Genomic DNA, 19356 nt, shown 5'->3' on the forward strand with positions numbered 1-19356 from the left:
ATTTAGTTAGTAGCCAGGTTTGGTTTGGTTTGAGTTCTTTTGTGATGATGGTTGTGTTTAGAGTTTTGTTTTTACTTTTTTTTCAGGAAATATCTTACAGGTAAATGTAGTTAATTATAGTCTACAAATTCCCTTGGTTTTTTTGCATATTGATACATCTGCATTGTCTATGATGACCCTTGCAGAGTTTCCGTGACTCTAAAAGGGGGTAGATTTGTGACTGAGGAAGTGCTTTAGAAGCTTGTTAGCCAAGTAGTCCGACACATGGGTAACTGCAGGCTGTGCCAAGATTTGCTCCTTGTAGTATGCAAGACTTCTATGTTTAGAGAGGCTGAGAACGTGATAGTGAATTCTATGATACTGTTTCACTGAAGTATTCTTACTTGAATTTTCTAAACACAACATTCAAAATTACAAGGTCTTCTACTTAAAGTATTTTTCACTGAACTGCAATATTATAAATTAAAAATTCTTCATAGAGTCATTAACTTCCTTAAAAATCAGAGTTCTTGGGCCTGTTGCTTAAGACTAAATCTGAGTTGCAGATTTCTAAACTCTTAGTGAATAAAATGATAGCTGAAATTAATCCTGAGCTTTCTAACCTCTGACGCTATGTTTCCCTTATCTAATCAAAAGGCTCCTTAATTCTTTTAAAAGGATATAAAATAAGGCAGTATTCCCAGTTTCCATTGCAGACTACTGTACTAGACAGCTTCCAGTACTGTATTCCCACCACAAAACCCCCCTGCTCTGATGCTGTGCTCTAATCTTTAACCAGCCTGACCAACCTGTGTGCTCGCTGTAGCACATTTTTACCTCTTAGTCTGTTTTGATGGTTTACAATTGCCGTTTCCATGCCCAGGAACCTTATTTTATCATGTAATGTAGAAATTGAGTGCTGTTTCACTTACTCTGGATGAAAATGGCCTTTTCTGGTTTAATCACCTGTGGCCAAGATGTGAAGTTTTATCTGAGACCTTCCTGCTCCATCATGAAAGTGAGTTAAGAGTAAGTGTGAACGCAATGTGTGGCAGTGTTTGAACTCAGTGGTATAAGACTTAATTTTAATGTAGGAAGGTAAGCTGCTTCAGAGCTGTCCATTCAGAATTTACTTATACCCTGAGATTACTGAAGTGAAACAAAGTTGTAAGAGAAAGCTCCTGTAGCTGCTTGTAGGTACAACTATTTTAATTTTTCCAAATTAAGGTGCCTTGGTGAAGCTTCTGTGTGGAAGATGCTAGATAGTGGTAGCTAACACTCAAAGTAACTAGCGTGCTAGCATCACTTAAGGAATGAATACTCTGAATCTAATGGCTTGAAATTTGAGGATTATTATAATGATTATTTTTAGGAGTTCTTGGGAAGGAATATCTTCTGGCTGATATTCTGTCATCTTCCAACTTAAGGAATAGATGGTGTTCTTCCCTTGTTACAGGACTTAGCTATCTCCAGCTTTTCTAAGATGGCTACCTAATGTTGGTTTTGAGAGCTCCTAAAACTTAAAAACTTCAATTTAGGAAGAAGCTACAGTTGATATCACTAAAGTACTAAACCTCTTTAAAAACTTGTATTATTAATACTGTATTGTGTGTGTCAACAATATTATCTTCAAGCTAGAATTTATGGTAAAAGTATAGCTGCTGAAAATGGTCTCTTGACTTTGGTTTTCTTTATAGGAAGTGGAGCAGTTCCAAAAAAGAAGGATCCCTTAACACGCACAAGTAATTCCCTTCCTCGTTCAAAAACTGTTGCAAAAACTGGGTCCACAGGCCTTTCAGGTCATCATCGAACACCTAGCTACAGTGGGATATCGACTCCTGTGTCCAGACCAGCCCCTAATCCTGCAGCTTCAACTCATAAGGTATGGTAAGGGTAAATATAGGGTTATACACTTGGAAAGTCAATGTAAAGTTCACAACAAACTTTGACTTTACTGCCTCTATTGCAGTGTTGTAGTAGCAGAAAGTTTTTTGGGAAAAAAAACCCCCAACCCTAAGCCTCTAAATTTTTGGCTAAACTTCTTGAGTTAGGCTGCAAAGTGGATTTTAGAAATTGGGAGTTATTGGGTGGGTGCATGGGCAAATTAATTTTAATTGTGATCACAGTAATCAATAATAACACTTGTTTTGAAAATTGTATGGGAAACTGAGCTTATTTAGGAGAAAAATAAACGTTACTCCCAGTATGTAAAAAATGGAAGATAAAGCCCTCTTACTGCAGAACTACAGAATTTTCCCCCACACATTCCTTCTTTTCCAAAGCGTGCATGCACAGGTTGTATTGCAACCACACTGAAAAGCAAATTATGGTTAGGTTGTGACCGGAATACAAAAGTATGTCCTAGACTAATAAGACACAGAAATGCTGCATTTCTTTTGACTTCTTTCCCTTCCATCCTTATCTTCCCCCTTCTGCTCCCACAGTAAAGTAGAATAAAGAGCAGAATGGACAGAGCATAAATGTGGTTAAGCATTATTGCTGCTGGAATATGAAGACTTTTAAGTGGCCTATTGGCAAAGTATGACAGCAGTAGAAATTCTTGCTTATAGGTACTGAGAATTTGAAATAGTTCGTAATCTCTATTTCTAGAGTGTGCTGAGGGAAAATAATGTAGTTAAATATAAAGAATTATCTTCAAAACATATTTCAAACCCAAAATAAAACTAAAAACCCCTTCTCCACCAGAGCCTAAGATGTTCTACCTGAATATGTTAGTATGGTTTGTAGCAAAACACAGCATCAGAATATCTGGTTTGTGTTAACATACTAGGTGTTACTGGAGCATATGAAATGTAAAAGTAATTTTTTTAACAGTATGCTTCGCTTTAAAAATATCAAGTTGTGTTGTTTTGGTTTGGTTTTGGTTTTGTTTTCTTTGCCTCTCGCCCTCCTCAGGCTGCTCCTAAAAACAGCAGAACAAACAAGCCTTCCACTCCTACCACTGCTCCTCGAAAAAAGATAGACATGAAGATATTTAGAAATGTAGACAGTAATCTTGCTAATCTTATCCTGAATGAAATTGTTGATAGGTAAGTCTGAAGAAAAGTAGGCTTTTCAATGCAGAAAACCATTTGTTGTTCAGTACAGTCTTGATCCAAAATTAGTACTACTTGTTTGTTGTGGGTTTTCTGGGGGGTTGTTTTGGGTTGGGGTTTTTTTGTTGTTGTTACTTCAGAGAAGAAGGATGAAAATTCACATCAGAAATGCTTAGCAATACAAGTTGTCGATTTCCTCAAAAGGGTTCTGTATAAATAGTCAAATGCATTAAATTAGTCAGCTGCAGCTGAAAAAGAGTATCTCATTGTTAGCCTGATCAGTATTCCATTTCTTTGTTAGTGGGCCAGCTGTCAAATTTGATGATGTTGCAGGGCAGGAACTGGCTAAACAAGCTTTGCAAGAAATTGTTATCCTTCCTTCTCTTAGACCTGAGGTAAGCAACTGGGTTTTGTTATCACTCTGTCACAGAATCAAAGAAATGTATTGTCCTGTCTTTGCGAGTTATGATGGCAGTCAGTAGCTGTGTGGTGATAGCTGTCTTGGAAAAGGAGAATGAAGAATTTGTGTTAAAATACTACCATGAAATTCCTCGTCTTCTGGTTAGTCAGTGTTGGAGAAAGTCACTGAGGCAATAGCTTAGGAGAAAAAACAACAAACAAACAACTAAAAGAACCCCAAGCAAACCATAAACCCCTCAAAAATGGAACAAAAAAACCACCCGAACAAAAAAAATCCTGAAAATTTGTGAGGCTGACTGTTCCAGATAACTGTAGCTGTGTGTCCAACATGTGGGCACGTAAAGAACAAAGCCCAGATTTGGAATAGGGAAACAGGTGATATTTGTATAGGTAAATCAAGTCACGACACTATCCGATTTGAAAAATCTTAGGTTGGTATTGTGGCCATGTTCTCTGTGTGAAAGTTGGTTAGACGTTCTGAATAGTCTGTTTGCAGCTGGAGGGAATCCAAAGAAGCGTAGTAGAGAACAAGTGAGTACACTGAGGTATATGAGATTTGAAGGCAGATTTCTTCTGTAAACTGAAACTTGTCATTCAGGATTTTATTTTATTTACTGTAGGTGGTACCTTAACTGCTGTGACCACCTAGATTCAGGTCTGCTGTATATACTACTGGAATTTTCTGAGCCTCTTTTTTTTTTTTTTTTACTTGGTCATTTTCTAAAGCTGGACTCTTGCAGAATTGCGTGCAGTGATTTACTGCAGTGCTGATTATTCAAGCAAAATTGTTGTTCTTTGTTTTCTTGTGGGTTTCTTTTGTCACATGTGACCGGACTTGCTCTGTGGTCTTCCTCTTTCCTTTTAATGCAGTTTCTGGTTTTGAAACGTCATGGGGAAGAAACCCTAAACCTGGCTTAGCATCATAGGAATATGAGCTCCAAGGAAAGCAAAGCTTGGGCATCAAACATGCATGCCCTGGTATTCTTATGCAGAAGGAAATGTTGTACTGTCTCTGTTATTATGGCATAGATCAACTTTGTAACACTAATACAATGAGCTGGGTGGGAAGTATTTTGGGAAGCAAGGCTTGGAATAGTTATGACTCTTTTTCCAGTAACAGCTGGTATTTTCAATAGTCTTCATATTACGAGCAATGGGCCTGACCTTGGTGTAAGTAGAGATTAACAAGAACAGAATTCTGTGAATTTTTAAACATTCCTTGGAATTAGAGAGTTTTACTCCTTGTAACTGAACATGGTAGATGTGGCAACTATAGGGGACTATTTAGTCAATTAAATACTACTTCACTTTTAACCCTAATGAAGTTTTGAACTTAAATTCATATATCTCATGGCTGGACATGGGTTTTACATAGAAGTGACTCCCTGCTATTCCTTTTGTTCCTTTGTTGGAATTATTGGAAGCTGGTGTGGAGGGGTGAGTGTGAGGCCAAAGCTGGAGCTCCAAAACTCTTCAACAAAGTGGTTAAAGTTGAAGTGTTGGGGAAAATAGGCTGTGGGATTAACCAGAAGAGATGTACTCTACAAGAATTTGTAGCTTTGCTTGCTGTGATGCTACATACAAGGAGTGCAGTTTTGTGGCGTAGGAAAGATGAATCCACTGCAAAGTGAGAGGGAGGAGATTATTATCAGTAGTATTTAGAGTGAGTAGGTGGTTGTTAAGCAGTATTTTTAATAGTTTCAGTCAAATTTTGTCTTCTCAAATTTCACTTAGTGTAAAAAAAACAAGAGAAAGATGAAGTTGTCCTTCCATATCGAGCTGGTAGGAACATTGCTTTAACTCTCCTACTATACACTCACATTTCCCTCCTTTTTAAATTGAATCAGTGCTTTAAACTTGTAGGCTAGAATATCTTGAGGAATACGTTACTGCCTTTTACACTTGTTTCACAGTGCCTCTATGCACAGAACAATCGTAACGTAATTTAACTGTTGTGTGGAAAACAATAGTGACAGGTATGAGGTCAAGTTAGTAAGAACACATAGTTCTCTAAAAAAAACCTGTACTGTTGTAGCACTGCTGCTACTATTACCGCCAGTGCCAGCCAGTGAGCAATTCCTCAATCTTAAACTGTTTTCTTTAGTCTTTCTTTAAATCAGCATTTTCTTTAAGTCTTTGAAGGTAACTTACGCTGATGTACTTTTCAGTTATTTACAGGACTTAGAGCTCCTGCACGTGGATTATTGCTGTTCGGCCCACCAGGAAATGGGAAGACAATGTTGGTGAGAAAACTACTTCATGCATGACTCGGTGGGCTTAAAATGTAACCATGAGGGATGTCTGTTTGGTTTGGGTGTTGTAGTAATAACCTCTGTATGCTTCCCAGATATGTGTTTGGGTGTCAATTTAATACAAAAATGCAAAATTGGTCTTAACTGGATTTTCCAGTGGAGGGAATTGCTAATCTGTTTTTCTAATTAATTATCTTTAATATCACAAGTAATATTTTAAAGCTTAAACCAGCAAGTCCAGGTTTCATTTTCAGAGAGAGTAAAAGTAATATGGTTAATTGTTTATGTACAGCAGTGATTAGTCACTAATGCTCTGCTCTCCACTAAAATACACTAGAAGTGCGTTTTGGAAATCGGGAAGGAGCACAGTAGCAAGAGAGGGAGTTGCCTGACTTCCACACTGCTATACAAGGAGCATAAGGGCTGTGGAAGTGTCTGGCCGCTGCTTGTTTTCTCAGCCTGCTGTGCTGGGGTCAGTGGACTGGGGGGAAATGTCCATGCATTGGCCAGGGAGCATCGTGTGTCCCGATGCAGCTGAGCCGGGCACATCGTCCTGCATCACATAGCGTGGCTGCAGCTGCATGCTCCCTTTGCTGATACTGAAGCTCGATCAGCACTGAAGCCCAGAGTGTGAATGCTGAGCAGCTCACTTTGCCTCATCTGTTGTGTTTTACAGACTGGAATATAATTGCTAATCACTACAATTAAACTGTATAACTGGGGAATCATGATTTCTTTAATATGAGGAAACTGGTAAAGAAGAGCTCTGTATGAGCATTGTGGCTGAAATTATTCTTTTTCCTTTTTCCATCTGAAAATAATTTTTTGTTTATATAGGGTACAGAGGGGGAAAAAAAACCCACCTTCATAATTTTTAATGGGATTTCATCCAACTGCTACCCTAAATTACTTAAAACTCATTCAGATGTCTACTCAGGATAAACTGAAAGGAGCCGGAGACTTGTATTCTTCAGTAAGCAAATTGTAGTTGGCTATGGAGATGGTGTGATTAGAGAAATCTAAGGGAGTCTGGAAAATTAGTCTAGTGGTTGAACAGTTTATCCATTATGATTTGTAAGTGGCCTGTACAGAAGTTTTGTGCAGCAACTACAAGGTGTTCTCTAGGAAGGAATGGGGGTTTTCAAAAGGGTCAATCAGGACAAGAGTGCTAGCTGCAGAAGCAGAGAGGTATCTTCAGTTTGATGTTTTAAAAAGTACTTTTTTTTTCCCCTCTCCTAGGCCAAAGCAGTTGCTGCAGAATCAAAAGCTACTTTCTTTAATATAAGTGCAGCAAGCCTAACTTCAAAATATGTAAGTAGCAGCTGTAAATGATACTAATCTGAAAACACACGTGCTGTAATTGGGGCTTAAGAAGACCAGAGGCTTCTGATGAGTCACTCCTTAGTGAACTGTTAGCCTTCAGCAAACATAAAGTTTTCAAAAAGTGACTTGTGAAGTAAAAAATTACATTTTGTGCTTGTGATAACTCAATGTCAAAGGCTTTTGCAGTTCAGGATGACCTTGGCTTATCATATAGATGAGTGGCTGTGAGTTTTTTCTTCTTTAAAAAGTAAATGAAGTGGGTCACATCTCCTTTTCACTCTGATAATTTGCGCACCAAAATCTCTTCACTCATGATCACAATGGAGGTGTCAAGTTGTTGTCTTTCTTATAAGACATAAAGAATACTGTTGTATGTAACAGTGAACTAGTGATAACCTGAGTGTGCATGAATGTACTGAGTGTGGTTGGTTATCACGAAGATTTTTCTGTACGTCTTTATTTAGCTCTCTTGTAATAAATGCTTTCTAAACCCCTTCCAAGAACAGTTTGTTGTTGTTTTAGGTGGGTGAAGGGGAGAAACTGGTTCGTGCTCTATTTGCAGTAGCCAGAGAACTTCAGCCTTCTATAATTTTTATTGGTAAGACCTCTTAAGTATTGTTGACTCTTGTGTATTTTCTTAAATATGTTGACTTACTGAATTGGAATGATCAGGTAAACTTCTTTGGGTAATTCTACAGTGTAGAGCAAGTGTCTTGGATGTGACCTGTTAGTTAATCAATAGATCCATATAGAGCATGCTAGATTGCTGTTACGGTATTTAATTAGTGTTAATAGTGGGAAGAAATGCCCTCAAAAACACAAATGCTCTACTATCTTTACAGAGTAAGCACATTTAAGTATTAAACTTCAAACATGAAAATGGGTTTTGCTTGTTGCAGTTTATTATCATCAGGATGATCACACATCTGTGGTTGGTGTTACATACTCAAAGCACAGCATGTTCTACAAGCTTTTAAACTCGACTAAGATCTGCCTGTCTCTGAAGGAACAAAGATCTGACCTCTCCTGTTGGAGCCCTGTATTAGCAAAAGAACTTAAGCAAATATGAAGACTTTAATGTTGTATGCTTAATTAAGATGTACTTTTTTTTTTTAGATGAAATTGATAGCCTTTTATGTGAAAGGCGAGAAGGTGAACATGATGCTAGCAGGCGTCTAAAAACAGAATTTTTAATAGAATTTGATGGTGTAAGTATTTAGTCTTGGGTATTGTTTGATTTAGCTGAATTGACTAATGTAGTGGGTGCCAGTACAAGCTACAGATGAAGCACAAATAGGATTTGGCTGCTGGGGCTTAGCTCTGTTGTCCATCCTTCCCGCTCTTGGTCTGCGAACAGCTTTTTTCTATTGCTGTTAATTTTTCGCCAGCTTACTGTAGTATTCTGTAAAGTTCAGTCTGGGATGAAAGGTGGTAATGTGGAGATGAGCCGAAATACTGGGTTGAAAGACTATGGAGAGAGAAGAAAGGATGACAAATGGCAGTAATAAAGGAGCTGTGAGGACATGTTCTCACAGGGCAGGAGGGACACTTGAGGGTTAGACAGAGTTGAATCCTTGTTTGCAATTGCATGTTTTCGTAAAGCACATCTCTTCATTCTGACAGAGTAAAAAAAACCAAACCACTAAGTAGCTTTTAAGTAGTGCCTTTTTGTTTTTTAAGGGATACATGTCACAAAAGCATGCATTGTCAAGGGGTAAAGTGAGAATGAGGGAAGAGGATATGTGTATACCCATAATCTGGACAAACTAGTCCAGATTATGGGTATACACAGTTCTGACACATCAGAAGGATCAATTTTTGTGTTAGTATGCTTTTCATTGAGCTATACATTTTTTTCTTGGCATCATGACCTAAAGGTGACAGGTTACAGTAAGAATATATTTAGTATTACCGATGTAATAGCCAGAAAAAGGAACTGGGTTTCATAGTTGAGAGGGGGAACAAATTAATATCAGAATATCTTTCTGTCAGCACTGTTTTTTTGTATTCAGTGATCTTAGTTTACATTCCACTAGCACAGTGGAATATTGCTGCAGTGGTGAAGCAGTAGTAATGAGGTGCCAAATACATGGCAGGTCTCTGTTTTTGAGGCATTACTACTTGATGTAAACTGTGAACTGTCTCGGCTTCTTACAGGTGCAGTCGTCTGGAGAGGACAGGATACTTGTGATGGGAGCAACAAACAGGCCACAGGAACTTGATGATGCTGTTCTCAGGTATCAAAATGTCTCTTCCTTTGTTTGAATACAACAATATGGTGTTCATTATGAAAAGTAGGTTTTGTTAGTGACTTGGTTGTTTTAAGTTTTGGAGTAAGTAGCAAGAGCTGTTTGGCAAGTTTAAATTATTTAACTTCTCAAGGAGCTGCCTGTCCTCTTCTGGGATACATTTGCACAGGCCTGATGGCCTTGGAATTGTCTAAAACAGCTGTACCTGTTGAGACCAGGTCAGGCACCCTCTTGCATCTTATATATTGCTTTTTTATTATTTGGCTCTTTATTGGCAGGATGTAGGAAGAAATTTGACCAGTGAAATCCAGTATTTCTTCTCTGTGACTTGTGATGTTCTGTGCAATTACAGATCTTGCTGTAGATTTGCCTTAGGGCTTTTTTGCTACAAGTTCTCATACTTGCTTCTCTTTTCATTCTTGATTGAGGAAAATAGGCATGTCAGCACTGTCTGAACAAATGAAACACATTTTTAATGATTCCAAAGACTTTCTGTGTACAGTGAAGAGATGCTTCATTTTGTTGCTGGTAGTCAGTGATATTTCTACCTTCAGAGATTTTTCCTGTTTGGGAGAAGTCTCATAACTTCAGTAAGAGTAAGGTGACACCAGTAGCTTGTGCACGTTGTTTGGGTTTTGTTTGTTTAAATCTGTAGTTCTACTCCCTAGAATTTGATGAAGTGAAATTTTGACATTTATCAAACCAAATGTTAGATCTGTATGAGCTAAAAAGTTATAAAACTGTGTGTGTGTGTGTGTGTGTGTGTGTGTGTGTGTATGTATGTATGTATGTATGTTTGGTTGGTTTTCTTCTAGACGATTCACCAAACGGGTATATGTGTCTTTACCAAATGAGGAAGTAAGTATTGATTTTTCATGCATTTTCTTCATTTTAAGATCAATTTTATTTAAAAAAAGAGTAAAATAGATTTCAAAGACTATTCTTATCTTGCCGTAGTGGTTGATTACAATTCTGTGAATTAAATTCTGGCCCTGCTTGACCATATACACTGTGCTTTAATTCTGGCAACTACCTTAAGTAGTTGCATTTTTTTTTACATGTGCTTGTAGCAAATCTGGTAGTAGCTACTCAGTATTTCTTGACTAGTGAGGAGTTGCTTACCTAGTAGCAGGCATGGAGAAATCTGGAGTAGGGCTTGCAGCCGCACGTTTGGTTGGCTGGAGAAGAGTGTTTATTGCAAAAGGTGAAAGTAGCTTTCTTAATGCTTTTCAGCTCAACAGCAGATGAGGGCTTTTGATGAGGGTTCTAATGTATTATTCTTGAAGTAGTTTGACCCTTAAGCTCCTTATTACCAAATCCCTGTCTCTTCACCTGAAGAGATGATAATGTGCAGCCTAATCACAAAAGCACTATGGGCAAGTTTAAACTAGCGAAGCACAAAAACTAACCTGACAAACACGTAGTTTTGTTGTTGCAACAGAATTTTAAGTGTACTGTGAAAATGAGGTTGACATCTGATAAGTGTATCTTCTTTTCAGACAAGGTTGGTTTTGTTAAAAAATCTTCTAAGCAAGCAAGGAAGTCCACTGACCCAAAAGGAGTTAGCACAACTAGCTAGGTAAGTTTTTTGTAACTATGCTAAATAAATACTCTCATCCACTGCATTCATTCGGACTGTTTTACTCATTCAAAATGTAACTCCTGTAAGTCGTCAGGTAGTGACAACACTTGCTGAGAATGAATTGCATGTGTGTCAGGAAGATGGTCTCCTGTCAGGCTGTATGAAAGCATTTACATATATATGTACTTATATGCACATATATTATATGTGCTTGGTTTTTTTTTTTCTCTACACCACCTGTCTGGGTTCCTGTTGTTGAAAAGATGCTCATCAGTGCTTTTCTTTTGGAGGAGGAAAGTGGGGGATGCTTCTCTCCACCAGTCCCCCAAGCAGTCCAGCTCTCCTCTGGGGTGCAAAAAGGCAGCACCAGTTTTCCATGCATTTCAGATCAAAAAGCAACTTTTCTTTGCTTGTCCTTTGCTAGGTTTATTGAAGGTATTGCCAACATAGCAGAGCAAGCACTGGATAATTTGAGATTTTTCTCAATTTTGTATTTAATTGGGGGAAATGTAGGTTAAGTGCCCTTCCTATTATGAAACTAAGTTGGTTTCTGGTTTTTTGTCATTAAGAATGACACAGTACTGCTATTTGTCACCCTCAGAAATTAAATGTAACAAGTGTGAAGGAAGTTAGACTAAAAAGCAGGTAGAGCACCTAGATCAGTAAGGAATGAAAACAGAGCATGAGATACCAAAAATGTGTGAGTGGATGTACTTCAGTCTCTGTTTCTGTTTGTGGCTGTACACAGGAGGTGAGTACAGTCTTGGATGTAGCATTAGCGTTAGTAACATTACAGAAATGTAATGTATAATCCAACTGAATAAATTCTCTGTACTTTAAGGATGCTACCTTGGACCATATTTAGGCTGCAGTAATGGGGTAAATGGAGGAGAAAACCAGTGTCTTAGATGCTAGCTATGAATTTCTGAACCAAATTACAAAGGCAACTTAAGTACTTTTTTTTAAGAGTTTAGTGAAAATATAAAAGTCAAGAGTCCTACCTGCTTCATCTGCCATCTTTCTTTCTTTTGAAAGCAATAGGTATTTATCCTCCTTCATGATTTTGTGTTCTTTCACTTCTCTGCAACTTTTTCTGTAAACTAACAGAATTAATGATCTCCAGAAGATTGGGCTATGAAGCTCTTGTTGCAGCCAGCCACTTCTCTACAAACTGGGTGGATTTTTTTGTTGGTTTGTTCTTCAGTTTTTCTTTGAGCAACCCATACTACTTCTTGCACTTACATTGGCAATATGTATTGGCGGCTTCCTGGTTCAGTGAAGACCTTTAATCTGTAAAGTATTTAATTGGTTAACTTGGAAATTAAGTTTCATTCTGGAAAAGCTCTCATAGAGATTGGATCCTTGGTTTGATTCTTTTTTCAAATACATTTTTTTCTTGTGGTTTTTAGGACTTGGACAATATGTATGTGTGCTGATCTTGTAATAAAAACAAACCAACCCCAGCAGATAGCACAATTTATCTTCTTTTCAGATCACTTACACAATACCTGCACATTTGCACTATATTATTTTCCAAATCAATAGGAAGTTGTGCAGGACACACTTTGAGAACCTGTTTCTTTCTGAATAAGGACCTGTCCACTGTATTTCACTTCCGAGCTGAATTATAGTTCTTATTTGAAGTGAAGTCTGTAAAGTGTTCAGGCTGCTTTAGATAATGGCTGAGGCTGTGGCTCAGGTGGTTGCTGCCCTCTCAGTCCCTCAGTTGTTGGTCACTGGCATTGCTAGGTTTAGGCTTTAATGCTGCAATCAGTGGGTAAGTCAGACTTAGCTGTGCTAGAGATAATTTCCCATCTGTAAGCTAATAGGAGGCTGTTTCAGTACTCTGCTAAAATGCAGGCTGTAGATTCCAAGTGTTGAGAAGCTTGCTACGTACTTTGAGAGCATAGTTTACCTCTTACCAAAACTTCAGCATTAAAAAACATCTTCCACCAGAGATACTGCTGTCTGTACTGTAACTTGCTAAGGAAAGCGGTGCTGCTTTTCAGATTTGTATTTACTCTTCTGAATTAATAGAATTTTGTACACCCTGGAGTCCACTGGTCAACTGTTACTATGGTTTTTCTGTTAAGGGCTTGCTGTAAAACTGTCACTTATTTTCAAAACCAAACGCTACTGTTATCTTTTTAGCAATGCCTGCTTTTGCCCTTTGTCCAGCTCTGATGTCAACTAAAAGTGTGCATCGTTTTATTCCAAAAACTGGTCATGTGATCACATCATCATAAATGCATGTGGTATTGGGTTCTCATTGTACTGATGGGGTTGAAAGAGAAAAGGACAGTTGAGATTTTTGGGTTTATATTCATCTGGGACAAATGATGATAAACTAGTAGTAAGGCATTCTTGTAAGAGAAATAGTAAACGTTTTTGAGATCAGTTTTCATATACAAATCCAAGTTGGTTGTCATCTTTTTGCTTTTCCTAGCAAGTTATTTGAGACTTGAATATCTGTATTGAAATTCAATCTGGAAAAGACTTAAATATAGATAGCTTATGTTGCATGCACTTCTGATTTATTAAACTAGCAAAACATCATCAAAATAGTACTTCTGATTAAGTAACATTTTAATAATCTGCAATTAAAATGAAATGGTTTGAAGCAGTTTTTGTGGTGGTGTTTCTTTCCTTCTTCCTTTTCCCCCACTTTTTCGTTGACAAAGAGTGACAGATGGATACTCTGGAAGTGATTTAACTGCGTTAGCAAAGGATGCAGCACTGGGCCCTATTCGAGGTAAGTGGCATAGATCTTTCTTTAGGTTTTGATAAAACTCAGTACCCTTCATATTAGAGAGAGCATATTTTTCTACATCTTTATAACTCTTAAACCTGTGCAATTAAGGTATTTAATTGGGTTTTTGTCTGTTCCTCGTAATATATAAGACTTACCTTGCACAGAGCCCTTCAGTAGCTCACCATGTGAAATGGACACTTTTTGTGTCTGAAGAGGAAAGCAGGATGAAGTGTTTTTCAAAGATTTGTGGGGTTTTTAATTCCTGCCTAGACTGGTGTCAGTTCTGTTGTATCTAAATTATTACTTGAATAGCAGTCTTTGACTGCATTGCTTGTCCTTATAAAGTGGTCAGATCTCCTTTAAGTCTAAAGGAAGGAATTACTGAAACACAAGCAACTTTATGTTGAAGGGGTTTTTTTTTTAGATATGGTTTGAATAGCATAACTTTTTTTATTTTTTAAATCTTCTTAATGTTGACTTGTGATCCAGATGACAATTGTGACTTAAGTAGACTTTTACCTGTATTTGTTGTTCTTCTGACATTTCCAGTTTTGAAAAAAGGTGGCCAGAGGAGAAGTATTCTGTAATATCAGCTTATTATGTATAAATAAAAATTTGTTGCAACTCCCTTAAATGATTTATGGGTAGGAGGTCTGTGTGTGTTTTGTGTCTGTGTTTCTTCTGTTATTGTTTTTTAATTGGGTCAAAAATCCTATAGCATGCAGTTTTGCCAGTGCATATCTCTTTGAAAGCAGCTGCTGGAAAGTAATGGTTTTTTTTACCCAATTACTTTCAGCTGTTGAGATCATAAGGCTCATCTTCCAAAATCCTGCATAATAACTGGAAAACAGAATTGCGTTAAATAGCTCTCACAGAAGACACCATGTCTCCTAAGACCTTGAATATATTTCTTTAGAGTAGCTGATTTAATAATGTATGCATTTAGGTATGCTGACAGATCACTTCACATGCAAGTCCATTTTGAGAAGAGACCATGAAATGTTGTACAACCTATTTCTTCCACCTGCTTCTGGCTTCCATATAAAAGAATTTATGTTTTTAATGTATTTAATGTCAATCTTACCAATCCTGCCTGGATTCTTTTTTTTTTTTCTTTAACCCCACCCTCATAGCCAAAGTTTGCTGTAATATGTTGATATCATTACAGTGTTGCAAGTAAAAAAAATAAATTTAAAAAAAGGAGTAAAATGGTGAAGGATACAGGAATTATTAGATCCCACCAGTACTGCATAGGGCAAGAAGCACTCTTGTGTGCCCTGATGGGTTTTATTTCTGTATTCTTGGCTGACAGTACCTTTCTTTCCTGAAAATTGTGCATGTTTGAGGGGTACAGGGGTTGTAGGTACCAGGAATAATATGGAAGAAGGCAGCTCTGTTTCCCATACTTTAGCAATAAAGAAGTAATTCTGCTACCACTTCACACTGTATCTGCAGTGCTTGAGTGTGGGAGCAGCCTGGTTGAGGAACTGATAAATGAGGAAGGAGGAGGTAAAAAATACATGTACCTTTTGGTGTATGGGATTATGTTGAGGCAGAGAGGTATAATTTTTAGCTTTGGGTTTTTTTCAGAATAAAAGTGCCTTTAACATGCTTTAGTTATGAGAAACAATGAAAGTTTTCTTACAAAACTTGCTGATCTATCTTTATTTTTACAGAATTAAAACCAGAACAGGTGAAGAACATGTCTGCCAGCGAGGTATGCTGTTGTAGCAGTTATGTTTTCCCCTTTGAATAGAATACATGCTCACCAGGAACTTTTAAGTCCCTATCTTTACACATAGTATCATACAAAATACCTAGCTTAACTTTTTGGGCGTATTGCCCTTTTTGATTACTCCTTCACTGAAGCAAATTCTTTACAAATAGTGATTAAGAAGAAAATCTGTCCTCAGGTGTCTGAAGTTTTGTGTAGTTTACTGGTTCTCAGGCATAAGAGCACCCTTTTTTCCACTTGTAAGTCTCTTCTCCTTAGTTTCAAGTAACCTGTCTTTTCCTTCACGCTGAACTGCAACTTGATCTGTAACCTATCAGATTTGATGTCTGAGCCCTGACTTTCATTTTCTTGCAGTTATTCCCCCAAAACATTCCTGGAAGTGTTATGTCAAATGATTTATTTTTTCTCCCTAAGTCATCTTAAGGAGAATCTCTGAGGGATTTTAAAACAGATTTGTTTGTGTATATGTATAATACTTACAGTTAATCATGTGGATAATTTAAAAAAAAATTAAGTTTGTTCCTCACCATGTATTGTGTCTGTAAACTTCAAAAGAAAAGGAAGAGGTTTGTCCTATCTATAAAAGTGTGCAAACCACAGTTATGCAGGGGAAAATGAAGCAGAACTTAATTCCCCCATTACTTTCTGTGTTTGGCCTTAGATCATAACTAAGACTATGATAACGTGGAAGAATTTGCTGCAGGAAGAGGAGAACATCTGTGATAATTTGTTGTAAATGCAATTTTACCTCCAATAGCCTAAAAACACTAGTTCCAAAGAAACATGGGGAATCTTCTCAAGTTGTATGTTAGTACTCCTTTAATGATGAGACTGCTTGTTCCACACACTTTGGTTATCTCCCATCATGTCTGGCCATTTCTCTATATGAGAAATGTCTGCTTATAATCATGTCCTCAGCAAACAGCTGAAAAGCATGTGTTGAATCAGAGAGGCTAGAGAATCAGGATTACTTGGCTGACAGCATACTATGGGCTGAGTACAGCTGTGGTACAGGGATGAACTTTCAGTGCCTTACTCTCCCAGTAAGCAGAGCTATGCCTAAATGTGTTAAAAATTTCTAAGTCTTTCTCTTCACTCAGTTCTGTGCCCTCATAGGCACCAGCTTGCACCACCTGGTGAAACAGCAACAACACAATCTCACAGGCTATTAAATAACAAGGCAGACATTATGATTACCAAATGTTAGTTTATTAAAAACTGTCAGTACTGATAGCCTTTAACCACAAAGCTCTTGCATCAGGTCATAGTCACAGAACAGCCCAAGTTAGAAGGGACCTTGAAAGATCTGGTCTAACATTTCATGGGAAAGGCAGCATAGATGAGATTATCTAGCACCCTATGCAATTGCATCTTGAAAATCTCCAGCAGTGGGGACTGCCATGTCCCCAAGGAGGCTGTTCCAGTGAATGGCTGTTCTCACTGTCAAAAATTTATTTCTTATATCAAGATGAAGTACTCATAGAATACGCTTTGTTAAAAGTGGAAACTGAGGTACTTCAGGGATAAACTGCAAACCTCTTGTGATCCTGATGTCTTTCACTTTCTGTTTAGATGAGAAATATCAAACTATCAGATTTCACTGAGTCTTTGAAGAAGATAAAGCGCAGTTTGAGCCCTCAGAGCCTGGAAGCATATATTCGCTGGAACAAGGACTTTGGAGATACCACAGTGTGAAACACTACTTGAAGTGAAGCACAGTGCTGCCTGAGGAGAATTGGTAGAGACTACTGGAAAGCAGCCAGAGTTTACAGGACTGCACAGATCTTTCAGTATCTGCATTTAAACTTGAGTTAAAGAAAAAATTATTCAATGTGAATTGTGTTCATGGAAGCCTCTTTGCCGTTTAGTGAGGATTTACACACTGTAAGTAAGAGCACAATAGGACTTGAAATAAGATTCCTAGCAATCTGACTATGGTTTGAACAATAATATGTATTTTGTTTCACCTAGAAGGCTCTGATGATATCGATCATTGGAAAACCTCTTCCCTATGTTGTGTGTGAGGGTTTTTTTTGTTCTTAAGTTTGCCATGACATTGGTGTCTGGCTTTCTTCCTTATAACTACTAACTTAAAATTGGAGGTTTGTAAACTTTGGTTTCACTTTTCACTTTTTTTTATCCTTAATGTGCCAAATAAAACAATTTCCCTATGCAGAGAGGAAGAACAGCATTGGGGAATTATGACTATTAAAGTGTAAAAAGCAGCTGGTCTGTTATTATTTGTCTTTTTGTTTAGTTGTAATGTGACTGTATTGTTCACAGAGCAGTTTTAAAGACCTTTGATAGCAGAACAGCAAAGAAACCCAACCCTATAAAATGAATTCAAACTGTCTTTTAAAAAATTACTAAATAAAAAAATAGACTAAGGCATTCATTTCCTGGCAGTATTTTCTCTTAACGCATTTTGTAACGCTTCCATTGGTAGAATGTTTGCTTACGCTTATGGTGTACAACTAGAAGCCCAGCCGATGTTTGAGAGAGTAAGTGATGCTAATTGTCAAGTTTCAGAAATGACGTGTTTCTACTCTGTATTTTGGTCTGTTTATGATAATTGAAAGTAAAACTTCCATTGTGATAATTTTTTTAATCTACACATGTAAGCATTAAAATATGAGGCTACATGTTTAATACACAGCACACATTAATGTTTTTATAGCTTTCATATGTTTTGGTTTATATATTAAAGTATGAAACACTCAACTGATCTGCTTTTTTAAAAAGCAACTGCATCTTTGTACAAATACTTGTTTTTATTATATAAATGACAAGCTATTAAAAGAAAACCACTTAAGTGATAGCCTTTAAATACTGTAATAAAGGAAAACATCTTTGCCTTTACTTCTAAAGGCCTGACATCTTGTTTACAAATTCTTCATGGATTAAATACGGATACTTGCAAGGCAGAACACTAGTTCCTTGTTAGAGCAGGTTTGTGGGGGGCTTTTTGTTGCTTGTTTTTTTAAAGACAGCTCTCCCAACTTAGTGATATTACAAAAATGCATATTGTTTACAGTTGTTCTAAATAAATTGAGCTTCGTTTGCTTTAGGTCTTAACAGAAAATTTTGTTCTTAATTTTTCATTTAACTTATTTTTTTCTAAGTAGGAGTAAGTCAAATATTTCTGAGACTACTCATCTGAAAGTTGACTATAAGTAATATATTTTATATATATTTATGTATGAAAAAAATCCCTAGCTAATAGATGCAGTGTAAGTATAGTAATATGCAGAGAGGATTCTGTGCTCACTACATAGTATTGGGTACTAAAGAGCTGAAACTGTGTCAGACTTTTTGAGATGCACAGATGCAATATGTGTGAGATTCTGGTTTTTTGAACCAGAGATGCTTTTAACTGATCTTAAGATTAAAAGCAATTAAATGAGAAGACTGTGTTACACTAGCATGCCTTTGAACTAGTCTAACCAAACCACTTCTAGCCTCCTAAGGGTGTGACTCTCAAATGTATGTGTGATGTAAAGGAAAATTGTGACTTCTGTTCCCCTGGAGAAGTAAGAAATGCGAAAAGTTTTCAGTTTCTTAAATCTTGTGTCTTGCTTGCTTTGCCTTAGTTCTGCCTTCAGTAGACCATGTCTTGTTGCTGGAGACTCCAGGCTGACTTTATCTATATTTATCATAGGTTTCATAGCCCTAAGCTTGAATATTACTGTTTTATTTGCATCTGCCAAATAGCTACACAGCTAAGAAAGGCCCTTGGTCTACCCATTCATAAAGCTTGTCAGCTTTCCTTGAGATCCTTTGCAAATGTGAACTTGGAGGGTAACACTTCTGGTTTTGAGCATTCCTAAGTATTTGTTATCAAACTCTGTTTTCCACCACTTAATTTTGAGGAACATACTGGTATTTATTTCAAATACATACCTATGGTGTGCAATAGGTACCTGAAATGTAAAGTTCAATGTTCCCATCCGCTGAAACACCACCGGTAAGCACCACAAAGGGTCAGAAGTCTGAGCTGCTACTTTTTCC

The 19356-nt window shown here is 37.3% G+C and overlaps 1 protein-coding gene across 1 annotated transcript; it reads left to right on the forward strand.

The window, feature by feature from the left end:
* Positions 1-264: 264 nt before the first annotated feature.
* SPAST (spastin) lies at positions 265-18207 on the forward strand. The gene is made up of 14 exons (XM_010190287.1): positions 265-268; positions 1614-1861; positions 2896-3029; positions 3337-3430; positions 5624-5698; positions 6947-7018; positions 7553-7628; positions 8147-8238; positions 9188-9267; positions 10095-10137; positions 10779-10858; positions 13543-13613; positions 15290-15330; positions 16921-18207. The coding sequence occupies exons 1-14, from the start codon at positions 265-267 to the stop codon at positions 17041-17043; spliced, it is 1233 nt and encodes a 410-aa protein (XP_010188589.1). The 3' UTR covers positions 17044-18207.
* Positions 18208-19356: the final 1149 nt, after the last annotated feature.

Source organism: Mesitornis unicolor, unplaced genomic scaffold, assembly GCF_000695765.1.
Source record: "Mesitornis unicolor isolate BGI_N332 unplaced genomic scaffold, ASM69576v1 Scaffold45338, whole genome shotgun sequence".
Classification (NCBI taxonomy): Eukaryota; Metazoa; Chordata; class Aves; order Mesitornithiformes; family Mesitornithidae; genus Mesitornis; species Mesitornis unicolor.